At 36.0% G+C, this 26,792-nt stretch overlaps 1 protein-coding gene across 3 annotated transcripts in view; it reads right to left on the minus strand.

The window, feature by feature from the left end:
• RNGTT (RNA guanylyltransferase and 5'-phosphatase) overlaps positions 1-26,792 on the minus strand; it is a 245,163-nt gene that overhangs the window by 143,859 nt on the left and 74,512 nt on the right. For all 3 annotated transcript variants that reach the window (XM_025294588.3, XM_006055334.4, XR_006542359.1), the window contains 3 exons: positions 18,926-19,061; positions 9,884-9,955; positions 4,021-4,185 (listed from right to left, as the gene is read on the minus strand). In XM_025294588.3, the coding sequence (XP_025150373.1) occupies positions 4,021-4,185; positions 9,884-9,955; positions 18,926-19,061 (373 nt within the window). The remainder of the gene's footprint in view (positions 1-4,020; positions 4,186-9,883; positions 9,956-18,925; positions 19,062-26,792) is intronic.

Raw genomic sequence — 26,792 nt, forward strand, 5'->3', positions numbered from 1 at the left:
ACTAACCCTGGGGTTCTTCATTTCTTCCTTTTCTAATTGCTTTAGGTGTAAAGTTAGGTTATTTATTTTTCTCTTGTTTCTTGAGGTATTGCTTATCTTCTTTTTTAATCAACCATAATTTCCTAAAACCATTCAAGATTGATGCCTTCCATGGTCTAGCTAAATGCTAACTACATACACCCCTCGAGGGAACATAACTACTCATAAGAGAAAGGTATGGAGTGGAGGGAGGCAAACAAGCAGGAAATGAAGACAACTTAGTAGAAATAACTTGGCAGAAACAGAACTTTGCAAATGGGAGATAATCCAAGTTCAGGCTTAGTCATATGAAAGAGAAAAATGGGGAGTGTACTAAAGAAGACAGCTATGCAAGTGTGATGGCAGGAGGTAGATAAGAACTCTCTGCACCTTCCTTTCAATTTTGTCATGAACCTAAAACTGTTCTAAAAAATAAAGCCTTTTCAAAAGATAATAATAATATATTAAGACTAAGTAGGGCTTATCCCAGGAACAAAAGAAAGCTTCAACGTTAAGATATATTTCTGCTTAATTCATAAAATAAATAAAACTAAGCTGGAAAGAAAACTATATTCTAGCTATATGTTTACAGTAGATAAAAAGCTATTTGACCACACTGAACACCTAATCTTGATTAAAAGTAAAATAATAAACAAAATGCAGAAAGAGAAGTCAATGAAAACACAAAGGCCTACAATAGCCAAAACAACTTTAAAAAAGAAGTACCAAGTTGGAAGATTAAGTCTGTCTGATTTCAAGATTTATTATAAACAAAAGTAGTCAAGACATTACCACCACAAAGATAGATAATACAGATCAAGGGCACAGAAGAAAGCCTTTAGCAATAGGCCCAAACATACATGACAACTTATTTTTTATAAAGATGCAAAAGGAATTCAATGAAAAAAAAAGGATCATCTCATTAATACTTGGTGCAGGAACAACTGGATATCCAAATGCAAAACAAACAAAACCTATCAACAGGCTAAAAATAACCCTAATGTCTATGACTATGGATTAGTTAAGTAAAGTATGGTATAATGATAAGATGGAAATTTGTGCATCTATTAAAAAAAAAGATTGAAGGAGATCTCTATGTACCAAAACTGGCACAAAGACGACTCAAGATAAATTTTTAAGTTAAAAAAAAAAATGGCAAAGTATAGGAAAGGAAGTCAAGAATCACCTCCTGGGTAAGGGTGGTAAGAATATAAATAAATGTACTTGCTTGTATAAAGAAATTCTGATGGATACAATAAACGCTGATAGCAATGGTTACTCTTCTAAGACGATAAACAGAAACTATCTATTGTCTGACTTTAAAAATTTTGTTAACCATATTTAATCTATTGATATAATTCTTTTTTAACTGGCCTTCAAACTGGAAATTCAAATAAAATTGTAATTTAAGAAACTGCTACTTATTAATACTATTTAGGATGCTGCGTTCTAACATCTATGCATGTATATTAAGTTAAAAATTGAACAACTCATTATCCCTTCACTAGTTTGACGGATCAAATTAGACAAAATGAAGAGGCTGTTTATAGAGCTTGTGCTAATAAAGTTCTAAAATCAGTTATGTTCAAGATTTTATGAATAGACAGAAATGAAATTCTACTTTTTTCTACCCAAAAGTACACACTTTTCAGAATTATAGTTTGTTTAAAACTATCTAAAACCTAGCCTTCCTCATAGAAATGATACATATTTCCCTGCTGCAGGAACAACTGGATATCCATATGCAAAACAAACAAAAACCTATCAACCTGCTAAAAATAACCCTAATGTCTATGACTATGGATTAGTTAAGTAAAGTATGGTATAATGATAAGATGGAAATCTATGCATCTATAAAAAAAAAGATCGAAGGAGATCTCTATGTACCAAAACTGGCACAAAGGAGACTCAAGATAAATTGAATGCTGCATCATTCATAATATCACTACTTTATAATTCCCATTAACAAAGATAAAAATAATAAGAATCTCCAGAGCAATAACCTGTCAACCATAGCTACTATTCTATAACCGGTGTTACCACAGCCTGCTTTAGACCTACTCTGCTATAAAACGTGCTTTCTCTCTGTATTCCACAACTCTACACCTTGGTAAGAGAAACTGAGAACAAAAAATAACAGTAATAACTAAAAAAGGAAGGAAAGGTGACATACTTAAAATGCCAAATATTAGCACTGCTTTAAAAGAATTTCCTATGATAATTTCAAAGGGGGATTTCATAAAGCACAAAGGAAAATAAGAGCATCATGTTTTTCTACTGAAAAACTACGAGAAGTTGTTCACCATAACTGCTTAAGATCCCTGAAGAACAATTTTCTAAGCATTTCTAAGCAGCACTGATTCTGACTAATAAAACTACACTAACACGTTTTCTTAAACGCTAAACTTTGAATTATGGCAACACAAGCTGTCAAAATGGTTTTTTTTAAAAATGAATGCAAACTGAAAGAATCTGGTTTCTGCTCAACTTTTATGCTTTATTAATAATTTAGAAAATATTTCTATAAGGGTACAAAGCTGAAACTCCAATACTTTGGCCACCTGATGCAAAGGGCTGACTCATTGGAAAAGACCCTGATGCTGGGAAAGATTGAGGGCAGGAGGAGAAGGGGACAACAGAGGATAAGATGGTTGGATGGCATCACCGACTCGATGGACATGGGTTTGTGTGGACTCTGGGAGTTGGTGATGGACAGGGAGGCCTAGCGTGCTGCGGTTCATGGGGTCGCAAAGAGTCAGATACGACTGAGCAACTGAACTGAACTGAACATAACTCCAGTTAGCAGATTTCCATGAAGGGTGTGATCTGCACTAAATGTTAACATTATCCTTACCCTACCAACTGGGCAGGGCACAGAAGTGTATGGCTCTTATAGGCACCCCTATTCCTGCAGCCAAAACAGACTAAAGGCAAGCAGTGAACTATAGGAAGGCTGTGGCACCAGAAGTCAACCAACGGGACCATGCCAAGCAGGCATTACGCAAAATGTGAAAGTGTAAATTTGTATCTGTTGAAAAAAAAAGATAGGCATTCAACAGGGCTAAGATTATTGCTAATATTATATCCAAGGCCTAATACCAAATTGAGCAGACTTGAGCAGAAGCAGTTCAAATACAACACAAACTTACATCATCCAACGTGTGAGATTATACCAGAAAAAAATTTAAAACATGTAATTGCTCATGTTGCTTTATTTCCTGTATTCCTCTATCCTAACCACCCCTCTTCTGAAACATAATAATTCCATGGTGCATCTTTACTGTCAAATACTATGCAGCAATTACAAATCTCTTTGCATGACATGGAAATATTTCCAAGTAGTATTTCCAAGTACTGTTAAGTGAAATAAATCCCGAATATTTAGTATGATGCATTTTCAGTGTCAAAACAACAAAAAAGCAATAACAAAAGAAAACTCTCCATGTACATATATACATCCATATATATAAATTAGTTTTTTAAATAAGACTACACACTAAACACTGTTGACCTTCAGAAGGCCTAACGGGTGATTTTCACTTTATATAATTCTATTCTCTTCACAGTTTTTTAAAAAACATAAACTAACAACCATGAATCAAATACTATTATGAGAAAAAAGGAACAACTTAAGTTTCCATCACTAAAATCTTACCAAGATAAAGTAGATAAACAATGACCTACTGTACAGCACAAAGAACTATATTCAACATTATACAATAACCTATAATGAAAAAGAATATATATACATATATATGTAACTGAATTAATTTGCTGTGCACCCAAAACTAACACAAAATTGTAAATCAATTATATTTAAATTAAAAAAAAAACAGAATTTTGTCAATGTGCAGACTTGAGATTTCACATGTCTGTCCAAAACAGTGCTAATATTCAAGTAATTTCTGGAAAAATCAAGACAAGAGGGCCTCAAAATGTCATTCATATTCCTTTCACAAGTTAAATTTTGATACACTGTAAGTACTAATTAGAAAACTTTACCTTTCTTGAAGCATAGATGTCAAAAAATGGCTTATGTCTGACACTGAATGGTTCCTGTGTTTTGTCAATGAGCCCTGTCTTCATTTTTTCATGTCGAGGATTTATTATTTCTCTTTCTATACACTGAAGACGAATATTAAAATCACAATCTCCAACCGGCTGTGCCTGAATTAAACCAGACAATTATTTAAATTTCAACACTAAAAACTATTGTATCAGCATAGTTATTTAGGCTGTCACACTATACATAGCAGTCTATATAAACAACATCCTTTGGAGCTGCCCAATGCACATCCTGCACCACCGTACGTGCCAGCCCTGAAGGACTAATGATAGAAGCATACCTAAACATGCAAATACACATACACAGAATTATTTAAATTATAAATATATAAAAGAATATAGGGAAATGATATAAATCTCCTCAAATACAAATTTTAGATCCAAAGCTTTCACATCTTAAAGTATTAATATACTCACTAATCACTTTTATTATTTATATGAATTAGTAAAACCTGTGTAAAAACTAAAATCCAAGTAGGTAGGAAAGTATATGTAAACAACACACCAAAATAAGCAAAAAAAAATCATTGTTTTGTTGTTTAAAATGCTAACACCTTACAGCCATCAAGAAGATGATACTTATTAAAGAAACACATTACCAACTCTGAAAACTAATAAAGAACAGTTTATAAAATACATTCAAAAAAGAAAGTAATCCACTCCTCCATATGTATATACACAGTATATATATTATGGTATACATATATGATGGGGTTCCCAGGTGGCACAGTAGTAAAGAATCCACCTGCCAGTGGAGGAGACACAGGAGACATGGGTTTGATTCCTGGATCAGGAAGATTCCCTGGAGGAGGAAATGGCTACCCACTCCAGCATTCTTGCCTGGAAAGTTCCATGAACAAAGGATGGGCCACAGTCCATTGGTTTGCAAAAAGCTGAACATGACTGAGCATGCATGCAGCCAGAGGCATACATATGTGATATATACACATGGTTTGAATGATGAAATAAAAAGCACACGTAATGCTTTTGTATGAGTTGAGGGTAAGGATCTGCCCTCTCCTAACTGGATATACAAATATAGCTATAACACTTCACTTGGATGACAGTAATGGTCCAGATAAGCAGCATCACCTCAACAGGATACCAAGTACTCTCTTCTTTACTTCACAATTAGATACCCTTCCCAGCATTTTCCCTATCTTTTCTGCCTTCTTCCTCTTCTCTAATCTATATTACTCAACCTAACATTTACCCAACCTATTGTTTACAAAGAGGGGACAACACTTGCTTAAGCTGTGAAATTAAATACACCCCATTAAATACACCTCAAGGATGACTTTTTCTCAACTTTGGAAGGATGACAATTTTGATACTCAGCAAAAAATACAGAGCAAAACAAAGTGAATGAGAGCTAGATATGAGGTAGAATATGTTCCCTTTATATAATGGCATACAGCTGTTTGTAACAGATGTTTATTGAGGAAATGGTAGTTAGTAAATAACCATGTAGTCCATCTGCAATCTTTTCCACATCACCTATGTCATCAACAAGGTTGAAAAACCTAAAATGTCAGGTTCATTTATTAGATGAGTTCAGACTCCTATAAAATTACAGTGAAACAAGCAAGGCTTCTTTTTAAGAAATAAAATAATCTAAAAATTATAGATAGAAAGTAAGTTCACCTTCAAATCTGTGTTACCCATGATAAAGGAAGTTCCTGATAGATATGCTGAATTATGGAGAATAGACTACAGGAAGCACTCAAACTATTGACTCTTCAATAGTCTTCTGTGTTTTGAGTTCTTTCTTAGGTCAAAACACTACCCACACTGCCAGTGGAGTTATCTTTCAAAACAATTAAAGTATGATCATATCATTAACATAAACTAAAACCCTTCAGTAGTATCCTATTTTATACAGAACTGAGCTAAAACGCCTTATTCAAGTAATCTGGCCCCCAACCACCAATCCACTCTCATTTCCTGCTACATCCCACATCTCACCACACATCAAGTACACAAATGTCCATCTAATGCTCCTGACCTCTTAGGCTCACTTCTTCAAAATTAATGGGTCACCTTCTCTGTCTACAACTCCACACTTCAAACGACTCAACTATACCCAGGGTAACCTGGAATATGCTCACCTCTCTGTTACCTCTCATATATCTCCCATATACTTCCCTATTTCTCCCTAATATGTTTGATATTATACTTATGATACTTTTATAATTATTTCTTTAATTTACATCCCCATTCATAAGTGCACAAGTTTCTTTTAATTTTGCATTCAATCTAAACACATATCTTAACAATTGTGTATAATACATGCATATTAGCCTCTAATAAATTGCATATATACACAACTGTATATTATAAAACAGACAAAAATTGAATAATAGATTAAGAATAAATCTTTCTTCTTTTCAAATCCCAATGAACTGTTGAGGAAGTAGCCTTTTTTGGAGGTCAGTACACTAAATCATAAATTCCCTGGAGGTAAGAAATCATGTCCTAGTCTTCTGTGTATTCCTGATACCTAGAATAATACTTGACATACAAAAAATTATCAATGAAATTACTGCTTGACAAAACAGTAAACTAAGGGATTAAAAAGTTTTAAACTATTATCTCAAAAAAATTTTTCTCATAGTGACCTTGATTTGATAAATCAAAATAAACAAAGTGGTTAATCATCAGTGAAAATGAAAGTCGCTCAGTGGTGTCTGCCTCTTTGTGACCCCATGGACTATACAGTCCATGGAATTCTCCAGGTCACAATACTGGAGTGGATAGCTGTTCCCTTCTCCAGGGAATCTTCCCAACCCAGGGATGGCACCCAGGTCTCCTGCACTGCAGGCAGATTCTTTACCAGTTGAGCCACCATGAAGCCCTAAATGAAACCATCAATGAAAGCTCCATGGTAAATTAAAGAATTAAACATATGATGCTTTCAATTATATCTTATTATCAGAAATGTGAAAAATGTGACATTAAAACCAATGAAAAATAGTAACAGGCACTCAATAAATACTTATTGAATGAATGATTATAAACCTAGAGATAAAAACCATGAATTCATCATTTTTACGGCAAAATATGGATGAATTTCCTAAACAAGACACAAAAGCACAAACTTGGAGATCTGGTGACTTTGATTTCACTAAAATGAAAAAAATTCTGTGCCTCAATAGATATTAATTTGGAAAACATATTGTTTGTCACATATATAACTAAGAAAGGATTAGAATCCAGGAAGGATAACTATTAGAAGATTATTTGAACTTGCAATTAAATCACAAAAGAAAAATTCAAGCAAGTAAAAATAAACATGAAATATGCTTAACTTCAAACTTCCCTAGTAGTCCAGTGGTTGGGAACCTGCCTGCCAAAGCAGGGGCAAGTGTTAGTCACTCATTTGTGGCCGACTCTTTGGCGACCCCATGGACTATAGCCCAACCAGGCTCCTCTGTCCATGGAATTCTCCAGGCAAGAACACTGGAATGGGTTGCCATTTCCTTCTCCAAGGGATGTTCCTGACCCAGGGATCAGAGCGGGGCCTGCTGCATTGCAGGCAGATTCTTTACCATCTGAACCACCCACCAGGGAAGCTCAGGAACATGGGTTCAATCCCTGGTGTGGGAAGATCCCACATGTTGCACGGCAACTAAGTCTGTGCACAACTACTGAGCCAGCACTCTAGAGACCGTGAGCCGCAACTACTGAAGCCCACATACCCTACTGTCCACACTTCGCAACAAAGGAAATCACTGCAATGAGAAGTCCGAGCACCACAACTAGACAGTATCCGGCTCTACTGCAGCTAGAGAAAGCCTGCACCCAGCAACGAAGACCCAGGGCAGCCCAAACAAATAAATAAATAAGTAAAAACAAAAATCTGAAAATTAAAAAAAAGAAATATGGTTAACTTCATTAGTAACCAGGGGAAAACAAAACTATCCAGTTGCCAAAAATCTTAGTCTGAAAATATCAACTGTGGTAAAGTGGTACAACTACTCCTGAGGGGAATTTAGCAGCACAACAAAAAAGCTGTAGTCACCAATGTAATCAGAATCTCCATGGTGTAGGGATGAGGGACTGCATTTCTTAAAACGCTTCCCAGGTGACCACGGCTTCCCCGGTGACCACGGCTTCCCCAGTGACTGAGACAATAAAAAATCCACCTGGATTCTTTGACCTATATGTGGAAGACCTGGATTCAATCCCTAGGTTGGGAAGATTCCCTGGAAGAGGGCATGGCAACTCACTCCAGTATTGCTGCCTGGAAAATTCCATGGACAGAGATGAGAAGCTTGGTGGGCTATAGTTCATGGGATCACAAAGAGACACGACTGAGCAACTAAGCACAGCACAGGTGATCATATCCCAAGAATGAGAGCTGTCTTAGAGAAGCTTGGACACACATGCACAATAAAAGGTATATAAAACTGTTCCATGCAACAGCAGCATAACAGCAAAGTATGGAAACCCAAGTGTCCATCAAAGAGGGGGAAAAGATGAATGCTGTTTATTCATACAATGTAATAAAATACTAATTCATTAAAGTGAGTAAAGGTATTAAAAACATTCATGGGAATAATAAACAGCAACTTCAGGGTAGAAGCTGCTTCTGGATAAGGGGGATCATGAATGGAATGAGAGAGGTTTGCATAAGAAACTTCTACTAAATCTGTAATGATTTAATCCTTATTAAAAAGAAAATGGAGTAAAACTGACAATGTTAAACTTCAACATTTAACAAGGAGGCAAAGGAGACAGTGTGCCCCCAGTCACAAAGAAACAAGGCCACCCCCACTCTTTACATCTCATTATGGTCCACTGAACATTATCCAAGATTGGTGATGGGAGTAAGTCAATCCTGGGATGCATTATTCTTGAGGAACATAGTAGTCACAAAGAGAACAAAATTAAAATTTGGTTTCTGACCTTCAGTTTCTTAAATTTGAAACTCTGTTTGAAATAGAAATTTAACAAAAAATGAGATATGTAATTGAAAATTTCTGAGAAAAAGTAATCTGGATTAATACAATCCTGAATCTTAATACTGCAATTTAAAATGTATATCCCCCAAAAAAGAACTTTTTAAAAATTTTGTTACAAATCTTCAAAGCCTTAAAACTTAATACTTTTAATTCCCAAAGTCTTAATTGCTTTCAGCCTGGTCTGAATACTAAGTGATTATGCAATCTGAATAAAATATTGAGAGGAACAACTATACCCTTTCATGGATATACACTATTGAGAGAACTTCTTGCATTTACAGAAGTCATCTTGTACTGCCTAAATAATTTAGTCATTATACCATAATTCAGCATTAACAGGCAGATTATAGGTAAGTCTAAAATTGTAGGAAATAGGTAGAGAATATAATTCCTACTTTTTTATTTATTTACAAAAGGAAGTTTTACATTCTGTTTTCTTTCTGCATCTTTCTGCCTCCATGTTATACAATCAACACTCATAGTCAGTTTCTCTCTTTTTAAGTGATAGACAGTAATAACATTTGGAGACTTTTTAAAATCCAGTACAAGATAGCTAAAATTGACAATTTTCCATTTTACAAAATACTATCTTATTTTATCACAATTATACTCACTTGAAGTTCCTAAAGACTTCAAAGACAAGAAACGTGCAAAATGTTAGGTAATAAAGAGAAAGAAAAGGAGATGTAAAAGTATTAACAAGGTGTCAAATGAGTAACTTGACAGATTCATCATTTTTCTTTCCTACTATCTCTAAAGCAATCATCCTTTTTATTTGTTAAAAACCAATTATCTCATTGACAATTTTTATTTTATAAATTATAGAAAGTACTTACATTGAATTTAATTATGTCATATATCAAGTATCTAGGAACAGCCTGTCCATTAACTCTGTCAATAATCATTTCCTTGAAAGAGAAAAAAAAAGGTAACTTTATTCATATTTTAATAGCAATTTCTTTAGTTTGATTAAAGTATAACAGTCATACAAACTAGTACATAAAGCATAAATATACAACTTGATGAAATTTCAAAGTGTACACATTTATATGCAAATGAAATCAATAGACTGTCAGCTCAAAAAGCCCCATCATGAATATATTCTGTGTTGCAATAAAATCATGACAATATTTCGTCATTTTTTTATATGTGAATTACTATGCTACATTTCATGGTGTTTGGATTACTAAACAACTATTAGGAAAAGAGACTACAAATTTTAAATTCCAAATATCAGGAACATTTAAAAAGTTAACTTTGTTAAATCATTATTGTTTTACATTGTGTCATATGCCAATTACTTTAATCATAAAACCTATAGGTAATAAATGGTACCCTTATTATAGATTAAATCTCCATGTGACCCATACAGTCTTTCTTGGTTCCGTATCCCTCTACTATGATCAAAGGAACAGTGCAAGAGAATATGATATCATACTCCATTAAGTGAAAAGAAGTTAAATTCCACACACTGACAGAAAAGAGATAAAGGACACTAAAGGGTAATTATAGGTATAAAAGTAAAATTTTTTAAATTTTATTTCTTAATACTAGGTTTTAACCTAAAATTCTTTTTCTTCCTTCATATTCCTCCTAGGAAAGTAAGCAAGCTACTTGTTATCTAATTTCACGATGAAATATTCACACACAACCATCTAAAATTACAAAGAATACATTGATTTAGGACAGATACATTTTCCAGTTTTAAGGAATTATTACCAATTGGTTTCTTTCTCAAATTCTGTTTGCTGCACTACTGACATTTATTTATGGTTATCATCTTGAATATAACACAACATAAATCACTTTTCTTAAACTGCTTAGTGAAATATTTTTATTTAAGTATCTGAGAATTTTATGAGCCAACAAGGCAGTACCAATAACAGGTTTCAATTAATCTTTTCAAAAATGGGTGGATGGAAGTTAAGTGGACTTAGAGGTTCAGAGAACAGACATCACAGAACTTCCCTCTTAAATTACCTGATGAAATGAATAAATACGTATATTCTTCAAACATTAAAAATAACAAAAAAGACAGTTTGTTATCAGCAAACAAAACAAGTAAAAAGGAATAAACAAACCAGTAAACTTTAAAAACTGACAGCCATGGAAACTACCAAACTTCTGGTAAAACAAAAATGCACAGCAGGATTCAGCCCCAAGCCCACTAAACCCCCAAAAGCCCTATTCATAGATGACAAATTCTTGATAACTGTCACTATTACACTCAAATATAGAGAACCAAACTCAGTGGTTCTTCTTGTCTTTTTCCCCTCTTCAGACTGAAGAATAATTGAAATAGCAGACCACTGTAATAAAGGCTACGGGACTCCATGCTAAAGAAACAATCTGAGTTACTAGAATAAACTATGGCTCCCAACTAGCTGAAGAAAACTTTCACCCACAGTTTTTAAAAGAGAATAGAACCCAGGGATTCTAACAAAAACCCAATACCTAGGCTTCATCACAATGTCCCCCATCCCCACAGCCGTCACCATTGCTCCAGGGTACAGAAAAGTGAGTAAACATAAAAAAAATTTAAGCCTAAAACTTAGTTAAGAAAACTGAACTGCACTGTTAGTGGGACTGTAAAATGGAGCAACCAGTATGAGAGAAGTACAGCAGTTCTCTCAAAAAATTAAAATTAGAACTACAACAGGACCCAGCAATCCCACTTCTGGGTACACATCCAAAAGAATTAAAAATAATATCTTGAAGAGATATTTATACACCCATTGTATATAATATCAGCATTATTCCAACAGCTAAGAGAAGGGACCCAAATATTCATCAACAGATGAATGAATACATAAATGTGGCATGGACAGATAGTGGAATATTATTCAGCCTTGAAAAGGAAATACAGCACATACTACAACATGCATAAACCTTGAGGACATTATGTTAAGTGAAATAAGCCAGTAATAATAAGACAAATAACACATGATTTCACTTATATAAGGTATCTAAAGGATTTAAATTCATAGAAAGTAGAATGGTGACTGCCACAGACTGGGGATAATGAGAAGCTGTTTAACTGGTAGACAGTTTCACTTTTACAGGATAAAAAAGGTATGGAGATCTGCTGCACCACAGTGTGCATATAGTTACCACTACTGAACTGGATCCTTTTTAACCACACTTATAAATAAAAATTTTAAATAAATAAATAAAATCTAGTGAAGAAGAGAAAATAGATTTTCTCCTATGATCAAATTTTAGAAACAGGGCCTAGATTTACCCTCCTGCATGAAACAACCTAAGAATGAAAAAAGGGGTAAACAATCTAAGGTTCAGTAATAGGTAGGACTTACGGTTTCAACGGCTCACAGTCAAAGATGATGCTAAAGACTTGGCATGGCCCAGATATAAGGAATATTATGTTGAGTATTTTGGCAATATTAAGTTGAGTACTTTGAAGAACCAATGAGAGTTTTAATGAGAGGAAATAACCATGGAAAACTTGGGGCCTTCAAAGCTTATCTCAAAGATAACCCATTCTTTGAAATGCTTTTAGATAAGGCCCACTTGTTTCTAATTATCATAGTACATCTAGGTGACAAAATGTTCTGGCATTAGCAGCAGTGGTTGCACAGGGCTTCCCTAGTGGCTCAGCAGTAAAGAAGCCACCTGCCAAAGCAGGAGAGGCAGGTCGGATCCCTGGGTTGGGAAGATTCCCTAAAGAAGGAAATAGCAACCCACTCCAGTATTCTTGTCTGGAGAATACCATGGACACAGGAGCCTGGCAGGCTACAGTGCATGGGGTCACAAAAAACAGAGTCAGACACAACTTAGTGACTACACAACAACAATAAAGTGGTCACACAATCTTACAAATACAAAAAACCACTAACTTATACACTTTTAGAATGGTGAATTATATTTCAACTTTCTTAATAAAGTTAAATTTGAAAAAGAAATCCAAAAATCAGTTCTTAAGATGAAAGGAAAAGGAAGGAACCTCTGACATACAGCCTATATTAAATGTGAGCTATATACGTGTTGATTATATACATAAATACAGCCATAACAAAATGACTAAAAGGAAACACATCAAAAGGTTAAAACTTAATCTCAATAGCTGAGTTTTCTTCTATTTTATAACACACAGACTTTCTAAAGTTTTAACAAGCATTCATATACTTTTATAAAAAATTAACAGATGAAAAGACACGTCATTTTCCCAGGATTTTTGTTATTAACTTTAATGATTAACTGTTATATTCTCCTGTTATCCTCAGTATAAAATTGATTGAATTTTACTGATTTGTTTCAAGTGAATTAATGCCGTATTTCTAAACTCCAATTTTCCACATTTTGTAGGTCAAAGAACATAATTTAGAGAGCAAAACAAAAGCCTCAACACTCATATCTGACAGCCAGACAATTAGGTAGTTTGAGTTATTCTTGGATTTGGAATTTTACAAAAACAATTTGCAAATGAAAATGTAGAAGAAACAGGAAACTAAAGAGGGCTGTTTTAATTAACTAAGTGGAAAAACAGATATGGTAGCTATAATTCTGATCCAAGTAAATGACATCATGAATCATATTGCTATTTTTAAATCTCATAAGAGTCTATTATGTTGCTCTCAGTTATCCAAGTTTGGGGTGAAAATAAATAGTATTGCTAAGTTAAATCTGCAGAGGGTTAAACATCTAAATTTTAAGCATTATTTCTACCTGGAATACCCTTGGCTCATGTCCAACCAAAGTCTCTTTCTATAGAAATCCTCCCATAACCTAATGCCAAATCCTTTATAAACCATCTTTAGTTACTAATTAGATATGATTCATTTCTCCTCTAAACCACCCTAGAACTTGTTTTAAATACCCATCGTCAGATTATTATTTTATTCTTCACCTATCATTCTCCATCCCTCCCCAAAGAAGTACAGTGTCTCCAAGGTGAGGCCTTCTCCTCAATCTTCTAAGCACTGCCTGCACTCTTTGGCACGGCACACGACAGGAATGAAAAACTACACTAAGCTTTGGCAAACACTGTAACTTAAAGAGTCTTTCTCTTCCTTTTATTTTATGAATCACAATGCAAAAAAAAAAAAAAATGGAACTTAGATAAAATGAAAGTAACAAAAATCAAAATAAATGTTCTTGCTGTCCCATGAACTAATTACCACAGCTGTGGTGTTGGTGATGCAGATTATGGACAGCACAACTCTAGGACGCCTGTCACATCAACCAGGACAAGAATGGCACACCCTGGAGATGTGCAGTGAACAGTATTTCCAATCTTATGTAGTGGCTCTGTCAACCACAAGGGGTATGTGTGTGCACGTGCACACGCGCACACACAAATATGTTAAAACGTTTACGTATACATGTAAAGTATTTTAATACACACACTGTCATAGGAATGAAAATTTACTAGTAGCCTCACAGAGTATGCAGTATAGGTAACTCTGTGACTATAGTTACTCTTTGTTCAGTCTCTGTTTGTTGCTACTCAGTCTCAACCAACTATATGAGTTTCTTTCCTTCTTTCTTAATCTTTGGTACCTGGCCCAGTCATCGTCTCAACCTGGACTGCTATCATCACTCATCAGGCCCCATAGAAAACTTTCTTTCATCTTATGTCCACTGCTCTTTTCCACACAACCTCAAACTCTCACTCTCTCTAGGTCACATCCTGAACCTTCTAAGCACTTAAAACTACACCTCACAAGTGACTAATTCAAACCATCTCATTTTCCAATCACAGTCATCCATCTTCTGGCCAGCACAAGCCAATATATAACTGGTAAATTTTTTAAAAAGCACATGAGATAGGGGCAATAAGCATTCAGGTCACTTAGAAAGTGGTACTCCCTCTGTTAAACAAATAAATATATATTGTATGCATGTGGTTTTCATGAGGATATTTCTATCATTGAGAGTTTAAACAAACATTCACAAGCTACTCCCTAGTCTTCCAATATCTACCTGCTAGTACAACTCCAAACTAGAGGAGCAAATTTCATCTTAAGACAGAAAGCACTCTCATACAAATTCCAGAGACTATTAGTCAGATATAATTTAATCTACCTCATGAAAAAGGTTTAATGTTGAAAAAAGTGAAGAAATATTAAAGAACATGAGTAGTATCTCGGTAGAAAAGAGACTTAAAAGTTGTGGGAAGTCATAAGAAAGATGTAGAGTTCCTTTTCCCTCCAAAGAAAAATAGTGAAGGTGTGGCAGACAGATAAATGACACAACCAAACAGAGCAAACAGAAACATAAATAGTGCAGAACCAAGCCTACCAGAGATCACTCTGCAGAGAAAAATACAAGCGATTTCTTGTACAGAGTGTAACATACTAGTTCAGCCTACCTTTTCAAATAGCCTTCTTCACCCAAAAGCTAAAAAAAGAATAAAATCTAAGTGGTAAACTTCAGAAGAGCCAGAATATTGGGTATTCTTGCACTATCAGACATTAAATTGTATGCTAAAGTTATAGCATTTAAGTCAACCTAAAACTACCACTGTAAGTCCTAAATATTAGCAGAATAGGAAAATGAATCAAGAAACAAAGATATACGGAAATCCTAGACATAATTTAAAAATGACATATGTAATTTAAAAGGAAAAATCAGATTAGCTGACTGATGCTGGGGCAATAGCTTAGACATTGGGAAATACATAGAACTGTATCCCTACCTTATTCCTTTTATCAAAATATATTGTGGGTAGATCAAGTATTTAAATTTACAAATGAAATCATAAGTATTAGAAGGAAATACAGGTGAGTATTATAGTAATTCTTAAGTAAAAATATCTCTTAAAATGGCACAAAAGCCAAATATTAAAAACCAAAGTGTTTAACTACTATATATTAAAAAGATAACTAATAAGAAACTACTGCATAGCACAGGGAACACAATACTCTCTAATGATCTACATGGGAAAAGAATCTAAAAAACTGTGTGTGTGTGTGTGTGTGTGTGTGTGTGTGTGTGTGTGTAACTGATTCACTTTGCTGGACACCTAAAATGAACACAGCACTTTAAAATCTACGGTATTCCAACAAAAATTTAAAAAAAAAAAAAGGTGTTCATAATTTACCTACATAAATTTATACTTGTGCCACAGAAAACACTAGAAAAAAATTAAAAACACATTTTTATAAAATATGGGTCATAAGGCAATACCTCAATAAACAAAACATCTCGTAAACCAGTAAGAAAAAGATGAATATCCAATAGAAAAATGTGTAAAAGATCTGAATGGGCAACTCACAAAAGAAATACCCTAACTCTGTACCATACTAAATACAGTAATAAGTGAAAAATGTTAAACCTCCTTAACAATTCACATAAATTAAGAGGTAAATATCACTATGTATCAGACACTATTATCAGCACTTTATAACCCATCCAACTTAATCTTCACAGCAGCACCAAGAACTTAGCCTAACTTCATTACAGATGAGGAAACCAAGTAAACCATAGGAGGGCCCTCATGTCATAACTTATGGAGCCAATCAGGCACTATCAGTTAGAGTCAGGGCTCTTAACCACTGTGCTATATATTATCCCCTAAAATGAAAGAGTCATTTAAAATTAGAAGATTTTAAATTTTAAAAACCCAGTATACAGATCCTTTACATATGGTTGGCATAACCATACATTTGTTCAAATTTTCTGGAAAGAAAGTGGTAATCATACATGTCAATGTTTAAAATGGGCAAAGCTCTCGAATCCAGCATAGTCCCCACAGTACAGTATAGCCTGTTACTGCCCCTTCCCTGCAAGGACTGCTCCTCTTGTACCACAAGTGGTACCGCCACCAATGAGCTCCTGGCCTCCACCATCATTCTTCCTTGGGTGTACACGTCACTCAGGCCAGGCCCTCTGGAATCTTCCCTGGGACCGATATATGGATACTAGGAGAAAAAGTTCCCTTTCTGCTTGGGTTGCAATGTAACTCACCTCCCATGTGGAAAGAATCTTCATGCAGTGAGAACGGACAAGTAAAGCAAACAGAGAGAGAGAAAGACAGGGCCTGGCCAATATCACTTGAGTCCCCAGATCCAGTCTGAAGCAAATCAAGCTGAAATCTAATTATTTGTGACAATTTAGTTCTTGTTTCCTCAGTTACTTTAAGATGGACTTCAATTACTTGTAATCAAAAGATTTTTAAATGCATATTACAGTCTCATTTCTAAGAATCTTAATTATAAAACTGCACAATTGTGAAAAGAAAAAGGTATAAGAATATGCATTCTAGTGTGTCTTTTAATACAAAAAGCTACCAAAAAGTCTAAATGTCCACCAAAAAAGGACTGGCTGAATTAATTATAGAATTGTTTGCAAACTGGCCTGATTACAGTCACTTGGACACTTGCTAAAAACAAAAGTTTAAGAGGAAGCTGACAAGTGCATAATTCCAGTTGATTTGTGCTGTTGTATGGCAGAAACCAATACAACGTTGTAAAGTAATTTCCCAGCAATTAAAAACAAAACAAAAAAAAAAAACCTACCTTGGCCCCAGGGAGAGTTTAATTCACTAGGTCTAGGACAGGCTATCATATTTTTTCCACTATTATCCCCTATCATTTTCATAATCAAGATAGTTTGAAAACCCCAAATTATAGTGTTTACATATATAGTGGCCTATTACTCAGACTTTTATATGAAAAAGGTCCAAAATATATTGCTAAGTAAACAGAAGACAAGTTACAAAACACATTCAGATCTTTTCATACAAAATTATGTATTAACTATCCATGCGGGTACATATTTGACCAAAGCACTCATTTTCAACTAGAGCAGAGGTACCTGTACTCAGAATCTTACTGGGACTGGAAGGATTCCCAACTTCCCCAGAGATCCTGATACATACACTGTTTAAGAATCTCTGTTCTGAGTTACTATTACTAATATGAACATGAATCCTTCAAAAGCAGGTATCAGACTGAACGTTTTGGCACAGAGGAAAGAAACTCTGGAATAATGTTTATCAAAATGATAACAGAAATTACTTCAGCAGTGGGTATTCAGCTGATTTTTATCAACTTTTTTGTATTGTTCTGTATTATTTCAATTTTTATTTACAATGAATTAATACTTTTAAAATCAGGGAAAAGAAAGCTATTCATATAGGAGAAAGATAAAATATTTTTAATCAAGTAATTTTATGATTATTAAATATAGATTTTCTGAATGGGAAAATTCTTAACAGCTTCCAAAATTCAAATGTAGAAGTACAGTGGCTACTTTCAAAGGCACGATCCTCTTTAAACAAGAACTATCAGTCCATATAGCTAAACACCAAAGGAAAATGTGATATATCATTGTGTTCGTGCTCAGTCACATCCAACTATTTGTGACCCGATGGACTACAGCCTTCCAGGCTCCTCTGTCCATAGAATTTTCCAAGCTAGAATAATGGAGTGGGTTGCCAGTTTCTCTTCCAGTGGATCTTCCGAACCCAGCGATCAAACCCATGTCTACTGCGCCTCTTGCATTGCATATGGATTCTTTACTACTAAGCCACCAGGGAAGCGTGATACGTCATATCACACAATTAAAATTCGATCAACAAGTAAAACCATAAAATAAAATGAATCTTTTTCAATAAATTTTTTTTTCGATCACAAAGAACAAAAAAATTATGATTTAATTTTGCTTGCTTATTCTGTATCTAAGACAACAATCAAGTGACAGTAAGTGTAGGAGATGAAATAAATGAAATTTAACATCTTAGTAAAAACTAGATTCAATTTTTTAACTGTCAACTCTATATCAATAAAAAGAAGTTTTTAAAAAACTGGATCTAATTCTAAATTTCATGTTTAATTATTAAAAATATACATTTACTTGCACAAGAAAGAAAAATAGCAATGTTTGATTTTTTAAAAAAAGATAAAAATATGACTTACCCCATCTAACAGAGTATTTGATAAATGCATACGGAGATCTTTACGAAATGGAAATTCCAGATTTGAAACATGAAACACTGAATTATCTCTATCAATCATAAAAACTTCATTTGTGCCATCGATCAACATCATATACCTGTAAATGAAACATTAAGAAAGTAATATTAACAGTATAATTCAAGAATAGGGTCATAAGAAATAACAGTTAAACTGTTTTTCCTTAGACTTGCAATAGCTACCTGGAATAATGTTCACCAGAGTGCACCCTCCACCATCATTCAGATTAAAGTACCATAAATAATAAATTTTTTTTTTAAGTTTTTGCTTCCTATAAAAAACACAGGGTATACAGAAATCAAAACTTTTTATGAAAACAATGTGATATTCAAAAGCAATCTTATAACCCATCTTAGGAGAGAGGCATTCTCTAATTTTTATTATACTTCAGACGTCAAAGTTTATAAAACACACAAACACACATATACGTAATTACTGCATTTTACTGGCTCAACAGCTATACGGATTAGGTGCTGCTGTCTCCACTTTGCAGTAGGAAAAAAGAAAGTAAGTGATAAACAAATGCCCAGACTTCAGCGTATCCCGGGTCCCTTCTACCATACAACAATGAGCAGAACAGCTAACCCCTTTCTTTGAATTAATATAATGATAAAACCAGATCCCACCATTTCAGGGACAACTATGATTCATTACTATCGAATTAAAATATTTTTTAACATAAGTTCATAAAAATTTTCATTAGTCAATCATTTCTTTCAGAAAGTGAAGAACTAAAGAGCCTCTTGATGAAAGTGAAAGAGGAGAGTGAAAAAGTTGGCTTAAAGCTCAACACTTAAAAACTAAGATCACAGCATCCGGTCCCATCACTTCATGGCAAATAGATGGGGAAACACTGGAAACAGTGGCTGACTATATTTTTTTGGGCTCCAAAATCACCGCAGATGGTGACTGCAGCCATGAAATTAAAAGACGCTTACTCCTTGGAAGGAAAGTTATGACCAACCTAGACAGCATATTCAAAAGCAGAGACATTACTTTGTCAACAAAGGTCCATCTAGTCAAGGCTATGGTTTTTCCAGTGGTCATGTATGGATGTGAGAGTTGGACTATTAAAGAAAGCTGAGCATCGAAGAATTGATACTTTTGAACTGTGGTGTTAGAGAAGACTCTTGAGAGTCCCTTGGACTTCAAGGAGATCCAACCAGTCCATCCTAAAGATCAGTCCTGGGTGTTCATTGGAAGGACTGATGTTGAAGCTGAAACTCCAATACTTTGGCCACCTGATGCGAAGAGCCGACTCATTTGAAAAGACCCTGATGCTGGGAAAGATTGAAGGTAGGAGGAGAAGCGGATGACAGAGGATGAGATGGTTGGATGGCATCACTGACTCAATGGACATGGGTTTGGGTGAACTGCAGGAGTTGGTGATGGACAGGGAGGCCTGGCGTGCTGCAGTTCATGGTGTCGCAAAGAGTCAGACATGACTGAGCGACTGAACTGAACTGAACTGGTCTTCCCCGGCGGCTCAGACAGTAAAGAATCCACCTGCAATGTGGGAGACGTGGCTTGGGAAGATCCCCTGGAGAAGCAAATGGCTACCCACTCCAGTATTCTGGCCAGGAGAATTCCATGGACAGAGGAGCCTGACAAGCTACAGTCCATGGGGTTGCAAAGAGTCACACATGACTGAGCAGCTTTCATTTCACTTCACTTCATATACATTAAAATGACTTTGGTCATTAGTCATCTTTCCAATGACCAAGTTACTGTCAACACATTTATTGATATATTGATGTAAGTTACTGTCACTGACTCCCAACTAGTGGATCATCAAGAATGGAGCACTACTGCACACCATATAAAAAAATGATGTCCAGATGAATTCACAGTTGAGGAAATTACAGACTGACAGGCTCTACTACCAAACAGATAGCAGCAAGATTTGGGGTGAAAATGGAGATCATATCCAGGCACCAAACTCTTCAAAGAATGAGAAAAAATTGACAGCAATAAATTAGAAAGTTGAAAGGCATGAGCTTCAAAGGAACAGAAGAATCACTGTGTTGTCTGGTTTGTTGTTAAATGAAACAGTGGAATAATAGTCCCAATGTATCACTGAGAATGGAAGGAATGTGGATCAAGTCGGTCTAATCTCCTACCCATGAGGCAGATGAGAAAAAAAGCAGCAGCAACTGAAAGATGGGAGCTGAATCAAGTTAAGGCCAGGGGATAGAAGAAACATTCAACTGAAGATGTGGAAGCAAACATACATGGAGGCTATTATACCAGAAGATAACATGTTTCCCATAAACAAGTGTTCTAAGAAAAGAGAGATATGTGTTCAGTTCAGTTGCTCAGTCATGTCCGACTCTTTGCAAGCCCATGAATTGCAGCACGCCAGGCCTCCCTGTCCATCACCAACTCCTGGAGTTCACTCAGACTCACGTCCATCGAGTCAGTGATGCCACCCAGCCATGTCATCCTCTGGCGTCCCCTTCTCCTCCTGCCCCCAATCCCTCCCAGCATCAGAGTCTTTTCCAGTGAGTCCACTCTTCACATCAGGTGGCCAAAGTACTGGAGTTTCAGCTTTAGCATCATTCCTTCCAAAGAATACCCAGGGCTGATCTCCTTTAGAATGGACTGGTTGGATCTCCTTGCAGTCCAAGGGACTCTCAAGAGTCTTCTCCAACACCACAGTTCAAAAGCATCAATTCTTTGGTGCTCAGCTTGCTTCACAGTCCAACTCTCACATCCATACATGACCACTGGAAAAACCATAGCCTTGACTAGACGGACCTTTGTTGGCAAAGTAATGTCCCTGCTTTTGAATATGCTATCTAGGTTGGTCATAACTTTTCTTCCAAGGAGTAAGTGTCTTTTAATTTCATGGCTGAAATCACCATCTGCAGTGATTTTGGAGCCCCCAAAAATAAAGTCTGACACTGTTTCCACTGTTTCCCCATCTATTTCCCATGAAGTGATGGGACCGGATGGCATGATCTCAGTTTTCTGAATGTTGAGCTTTAAGCCAACTTTTTCACTCTCCTCTTTCACTTTCATCAAGAGGCTTTTTAGTTCAGGAGAGGGGAAAGGGAGGGCTGATTAAGGGAACAGAAGTGCGTGACAACAGGCTGAAGAGCAGCAAAATAGACCAAAGGGGCAGACATTTGGGGACTGGACTGGAAGCATGCTGTTACTAGTGTTTTCAAAATAATTAGTCCCAGCAGGCCCCTGGGGAGGAGGTGGAGGACTCCTGCCCTTGCTACATATTAAAAGAGCGGCAGCCCTCGGAGATAAGGATTGTGAAGACTCAGGCTGCACTTGGAAAAAGAAAATCAGCCTCCGTCTAGACTGACAGTGCACCTGAGAGACTCAGACTGGCCAACAACAGCAATACGTAGCTCCCAAAGCCCTCCTGCACGTGCTTTCCAAAAGCTGCAACTCCTGGTAGAATCTAGTCTTCTTGAAGAAGTCAACCTTGCCCTGGGTGGTGTTTCAAAGAGAATTTATATCAACATAAGAACAGGTCAAGTAAAAAGCCTTCTGATACCTGCAAAAATGGTACTGAAGGCACAATCTATCATATTGTTTAAAGACCTAGGCCAGCACTTCGCAAAGTTTATTATTAACTTTTAGTATTTCCATGGCAAAATAATCAGGAACATTTAAGGTTGTAAGAAAACATACAAGGAATAACTCAGTTTACAAGTTATTAAACTTTTCCTCCAGTTTAAAAAAAAAAAAAACATAGAAAAGCCTATTAATTTAACTTAGCCCATTATTTCCTAAACTTATTCCTGATATCTGTTAATATCTGCAGAACTAGTATTCCATATTTACAATCTGAGAAAAGCTGGCTTTTGCTAATGAATTTCAGAATTCAGAAAAAAGAAATAGTTTACCTCTTCTGATCATATGATGACTACAGAAATTATATCTCCCTTTTTGCATGTTGCCCAGAAGTTCAGAATTAAATATAATGTTAAAACAGAGTAAGTATTAAATCCTAGGGTGCTGGTACATTTGCTTTTTCTGTCATAATTATTCTCTATTCATTTTTTTAACACATTTGAGGTAAGTATACACACACATAAATATATATGTATATACATCTTACTATCAGACTTTGCTTTTTACTTCAAAATACTATCTCTGTATACTTATGCATAAACAGGTTTAAAAGACCAAGGAAGAAAGGGCTTTAGAAGATGGAATTCACTATAAAAGATTGCTCATGGGAAACTCAGCATGCATCTACAGATATATCGTAGAAATTATTTAGCAGTTGGTATTCCAGGATTCTTCTGCACATAAATTTTCAGGCTTTAGAACAAAAGTTTCTGGGATGCGATTTCTGGTTTGAATTCCAGTCATTTCAAATCACACATTCTTTTGTTATGTGACACCCATAAAATGTAAGAAGTTGTTTCATGTTAGGGAAGAAACAAGCAATGTGGAAATATTTTCATATCATTCCAAAGTCTCTGAATGAATAGATTCTTTAAACAAATGAAACCATCCATGTACCATCAATGCTGGCTTAGTACATAATGATGGTTCTACCTTTAGTGAAAATGGATCACTAATGCAATATGATTTCTTATTAATCATGACATAACTTCAATTGCAAATCTAATATACAGGATTACTAAATTATTTTTATGATATCCATTCTTATTAAAAGACAAAACTTAGTAAGAAGTTTCACTGAACTAGAAAGCACTGATTCATTTTTTATATTAAAATATATATACCAAAGCCATATAAATAACAGGAAAGCCAAATGCATTCGTTCACTCATTCAGGCCATGCCGCAAGGCTTGCATGATCTTAGTTCCATGACCAAGGATTGAACCCATGCCCCTTGATGTGGAAGCGCAGAGTCCTAACCCCTGGACCACCAGGGAAGCCTCGCATAAACTGTTTCATGTTATATACCCTTCGAGACAGTCACTGAGACGTGAGACAGCTATTCAAGTAAAACCACCCACTGCATATTAATACAATTCAGGAAGTACATAATTAAAAGGAAAACTGATTTAAAAATTGGTAACTAACAGCATCTTAAGAATTTTAATTCACACTTCTAATACTCTCAGGGTAAAATTGTCTTTAAACATCTTATAATTTAAATTTATCACTAATATCCATTGATACAGAAAGAGATTCACAATATATTAAATGAAGAAAGAGCAACTTAAAAATCAGAATGTGTGAGTATGAGGGGTAGGGAGTTAAAACTCTGAATAGTAAAACAGAGAAGAAAGCCTATACCAAAATGGTAAGAACTGTCATCTCTAGGTAGAATTATTAATGATATTTGCTTTCCTCATTATACTTTTTTGTACTTTTAAGAGATTTAAAAAATAAGCAAATATTGCTTTTTCAAGCCAGGGTGGGGGTGAAAATTAAAGCCACAGAAAAAAACAAAAAATAGAAATACAGTCTAATTACAGTATAAACATTCTTCCTTTGGCAATAAAATAAGATGGGATGTTAAACCTTGGTCTGACTCCTTGTGAATTCTCTAGGCCAGAATACTGGAGTGGGTAGCCTTTTCCCTTCTCCAGGGGATCCTCCCAACCCAGGAATCGAACAGGGGTCTCCTGAACTGCAGGCGGATTCTTTACCAACTGAGTTATCAGGGAAGCCCAGTCACACCACAGCAGCTTCAAAATTAGCAGGTATTTCTCCTCTCCTATATAAAGCACTCAAAGTGGGTAATAAAAACAGAAAAGGTGACTCATTTCACCATCTCTATCTACTTTTACCAATTCCCATCAAACTAACTATAGTTTTTTCTTTTTAAAGGATTAACCAATTAATTTTTTTAAATACTTACTAAAGGGTCAACCAGGTATCACACACAGATGCTAGAAATATAATAATGTAAATAGCACAAGTTCTTCATCTAACTTCATATGGTTTTATACCTTTAGCAAGAAAACAAGGCATTAAACAATTAATCCCAAACACAGTAAGTACTCATAAGACGAAGTTGTTGTTGTTCAGTTGGTAAGTCATGTCTGACTGTTCTGCAACTCCATGGACTGCAGCCCACCAGGCTCCTCCATCCATAAGATTTTCCAGCCAAGAATACTGGAGTGTGTTGTTGTTTCCTTCCCCAAGGGATATTCCACCAGACCCAGGGATTAAACCCTCATCTCCTGCGTTAGCAGGCAGATTCTTCACCAGTGAGCCACCAGGGAAGTACCAAAGTGAAGCACAAGATGCTACAGGAGCACACAAGAGGTACAACCTGTCAGAGTTCAGACATCAGGAAAGGGATCCCAGAAGGATCCTCAATTAGCTGATAGTAACAGCAGGTTATAATCACTTAGTGAGCAATGACTATGTAAAAAGGAAAGTCAAAGTACTTTATGTTAACTCAATTAAGTCTTAAAACAATCTGACCATGTAGAGAAAATTATTCTGCCTGTATTCCTGATGAGGAAACTGAAATCACACTCAGTAACCTGCTCAAAGCCATAAAGATGGCAAAACAGCAAAGCTGTTATTAAAACCTAGACAAGAGCCTATCTCGACAACCTCTATAGTATCCTGCCTCTGACCTGCGTTGTGCAGGAGTTAACTAAACACACATTGTGGGCGGGGCGGGGGGAGGGAAAAGGGAAGGGGATAGGAGTGTGTTGTGAGAACCAGTGCTTGGTACACAGTCTGCCAGGGGCAATATCCTTGAGACAAAAACAGAAGGTTCATGCTCTGGCAACAACAAATTCAGAATATGGAAGCATAGAAAGGAAGAAAGATAACTTGAGACTACAGAAGAAGTCAAGGACTCAGTGATTAATGAAAACTATTTTTAACTTTATTCTAGAAAGTGGAAAATCCCTCTTTTGAGACAAACAGAAACCATAAAGGGTAATTCAAACCCAAGAGGTGTGATTCAGGAAACTGGTTACATAGATATTGGGAAGATGAAAAGGTAAGAAGGGAAAATGAAGGTAATCAAGAGATGCATAACTGCAGGAGGTACTCTACCCAGAGGGCTGTGGGAACAAAACGGAAGAGGCATGTTAGCAGAGGCCAGGAGTTTGGAGGATGGGCACTGTGAAACATGGAAGAGGTGGGGAGGTCAATGGAGCTCAGGGCTCAAAGCGCTAAAGAAGTGGCACCAAATGGCTAAGACCTGGACCTCTAAGGAGAGGAGCCCAGCATCTCAAGTTTCAGTCTCTACGGAGGAGTCCAGAAGGAGGATGCTCAAACTGCTGAGAAGACACAGCATTGTGGGTGAGGAAATGCAGGCGGCACTCCTCTGCCTAGAATGCACCTCCAGCAGCAGGCATGTCTGAGAGGGAGCAGTACCGTTGGTGCTGAGATTGCTAAAAGAAGCTGGGAGCGAAGTGAAAGTTGCTGCCACCTGCTGAAGGGATAAAGAAACTAACACTAGGGAAGTCTCCTCTCACCTTCCAAATTCCTGCTAGTGCTCCCCATGGTAAAACTCAACAGGACGTGAGCTGGCAAGGAAGTCTGAGAAACAGTTTGCACAGTTTAAAAAGGTGGACTGGGAGCTCAGAAACAGCAGGTGAAGAAACAGCAGACCACTGAAATGCTTTTAGCTAAGTCATAGCACAATCTGACCTGCATTTTTCAAAGTTCACCCCCACATTATGTGTACTCCTATAGGGTAGGAACCAATCTGTAGACCAGAGAAATTGAGGTTTTTACAGTACCCCAAGTGGGAGTGCAGTGGCAATGATAACTTAGAGGTGTAAGTGGATAAATTCAAGACATGAAAGAGGCAGACTGACAGGATACTATGCTCCTGACAGGCAGTGGGGCTGAGGGGCAGAAGTCGAGGAGGACTTCCAGGCTTCTGGCAGGAGGA

The sequence above is a fragment of the Bubalus bubalis genome, chromosome 10 (assembly GCF_019923935.1).
Source record: "Bubalus bubalis isolate 160015118507 breed Murrah chromosome 10, NDDB_SH_1, whole genome shotgun sequence".
NCBI lineage: Eukaryota > Metazoa > Chordata > Mammalia > Artiodactyla > Bovidae > Bubalus > Bubalus bubalis.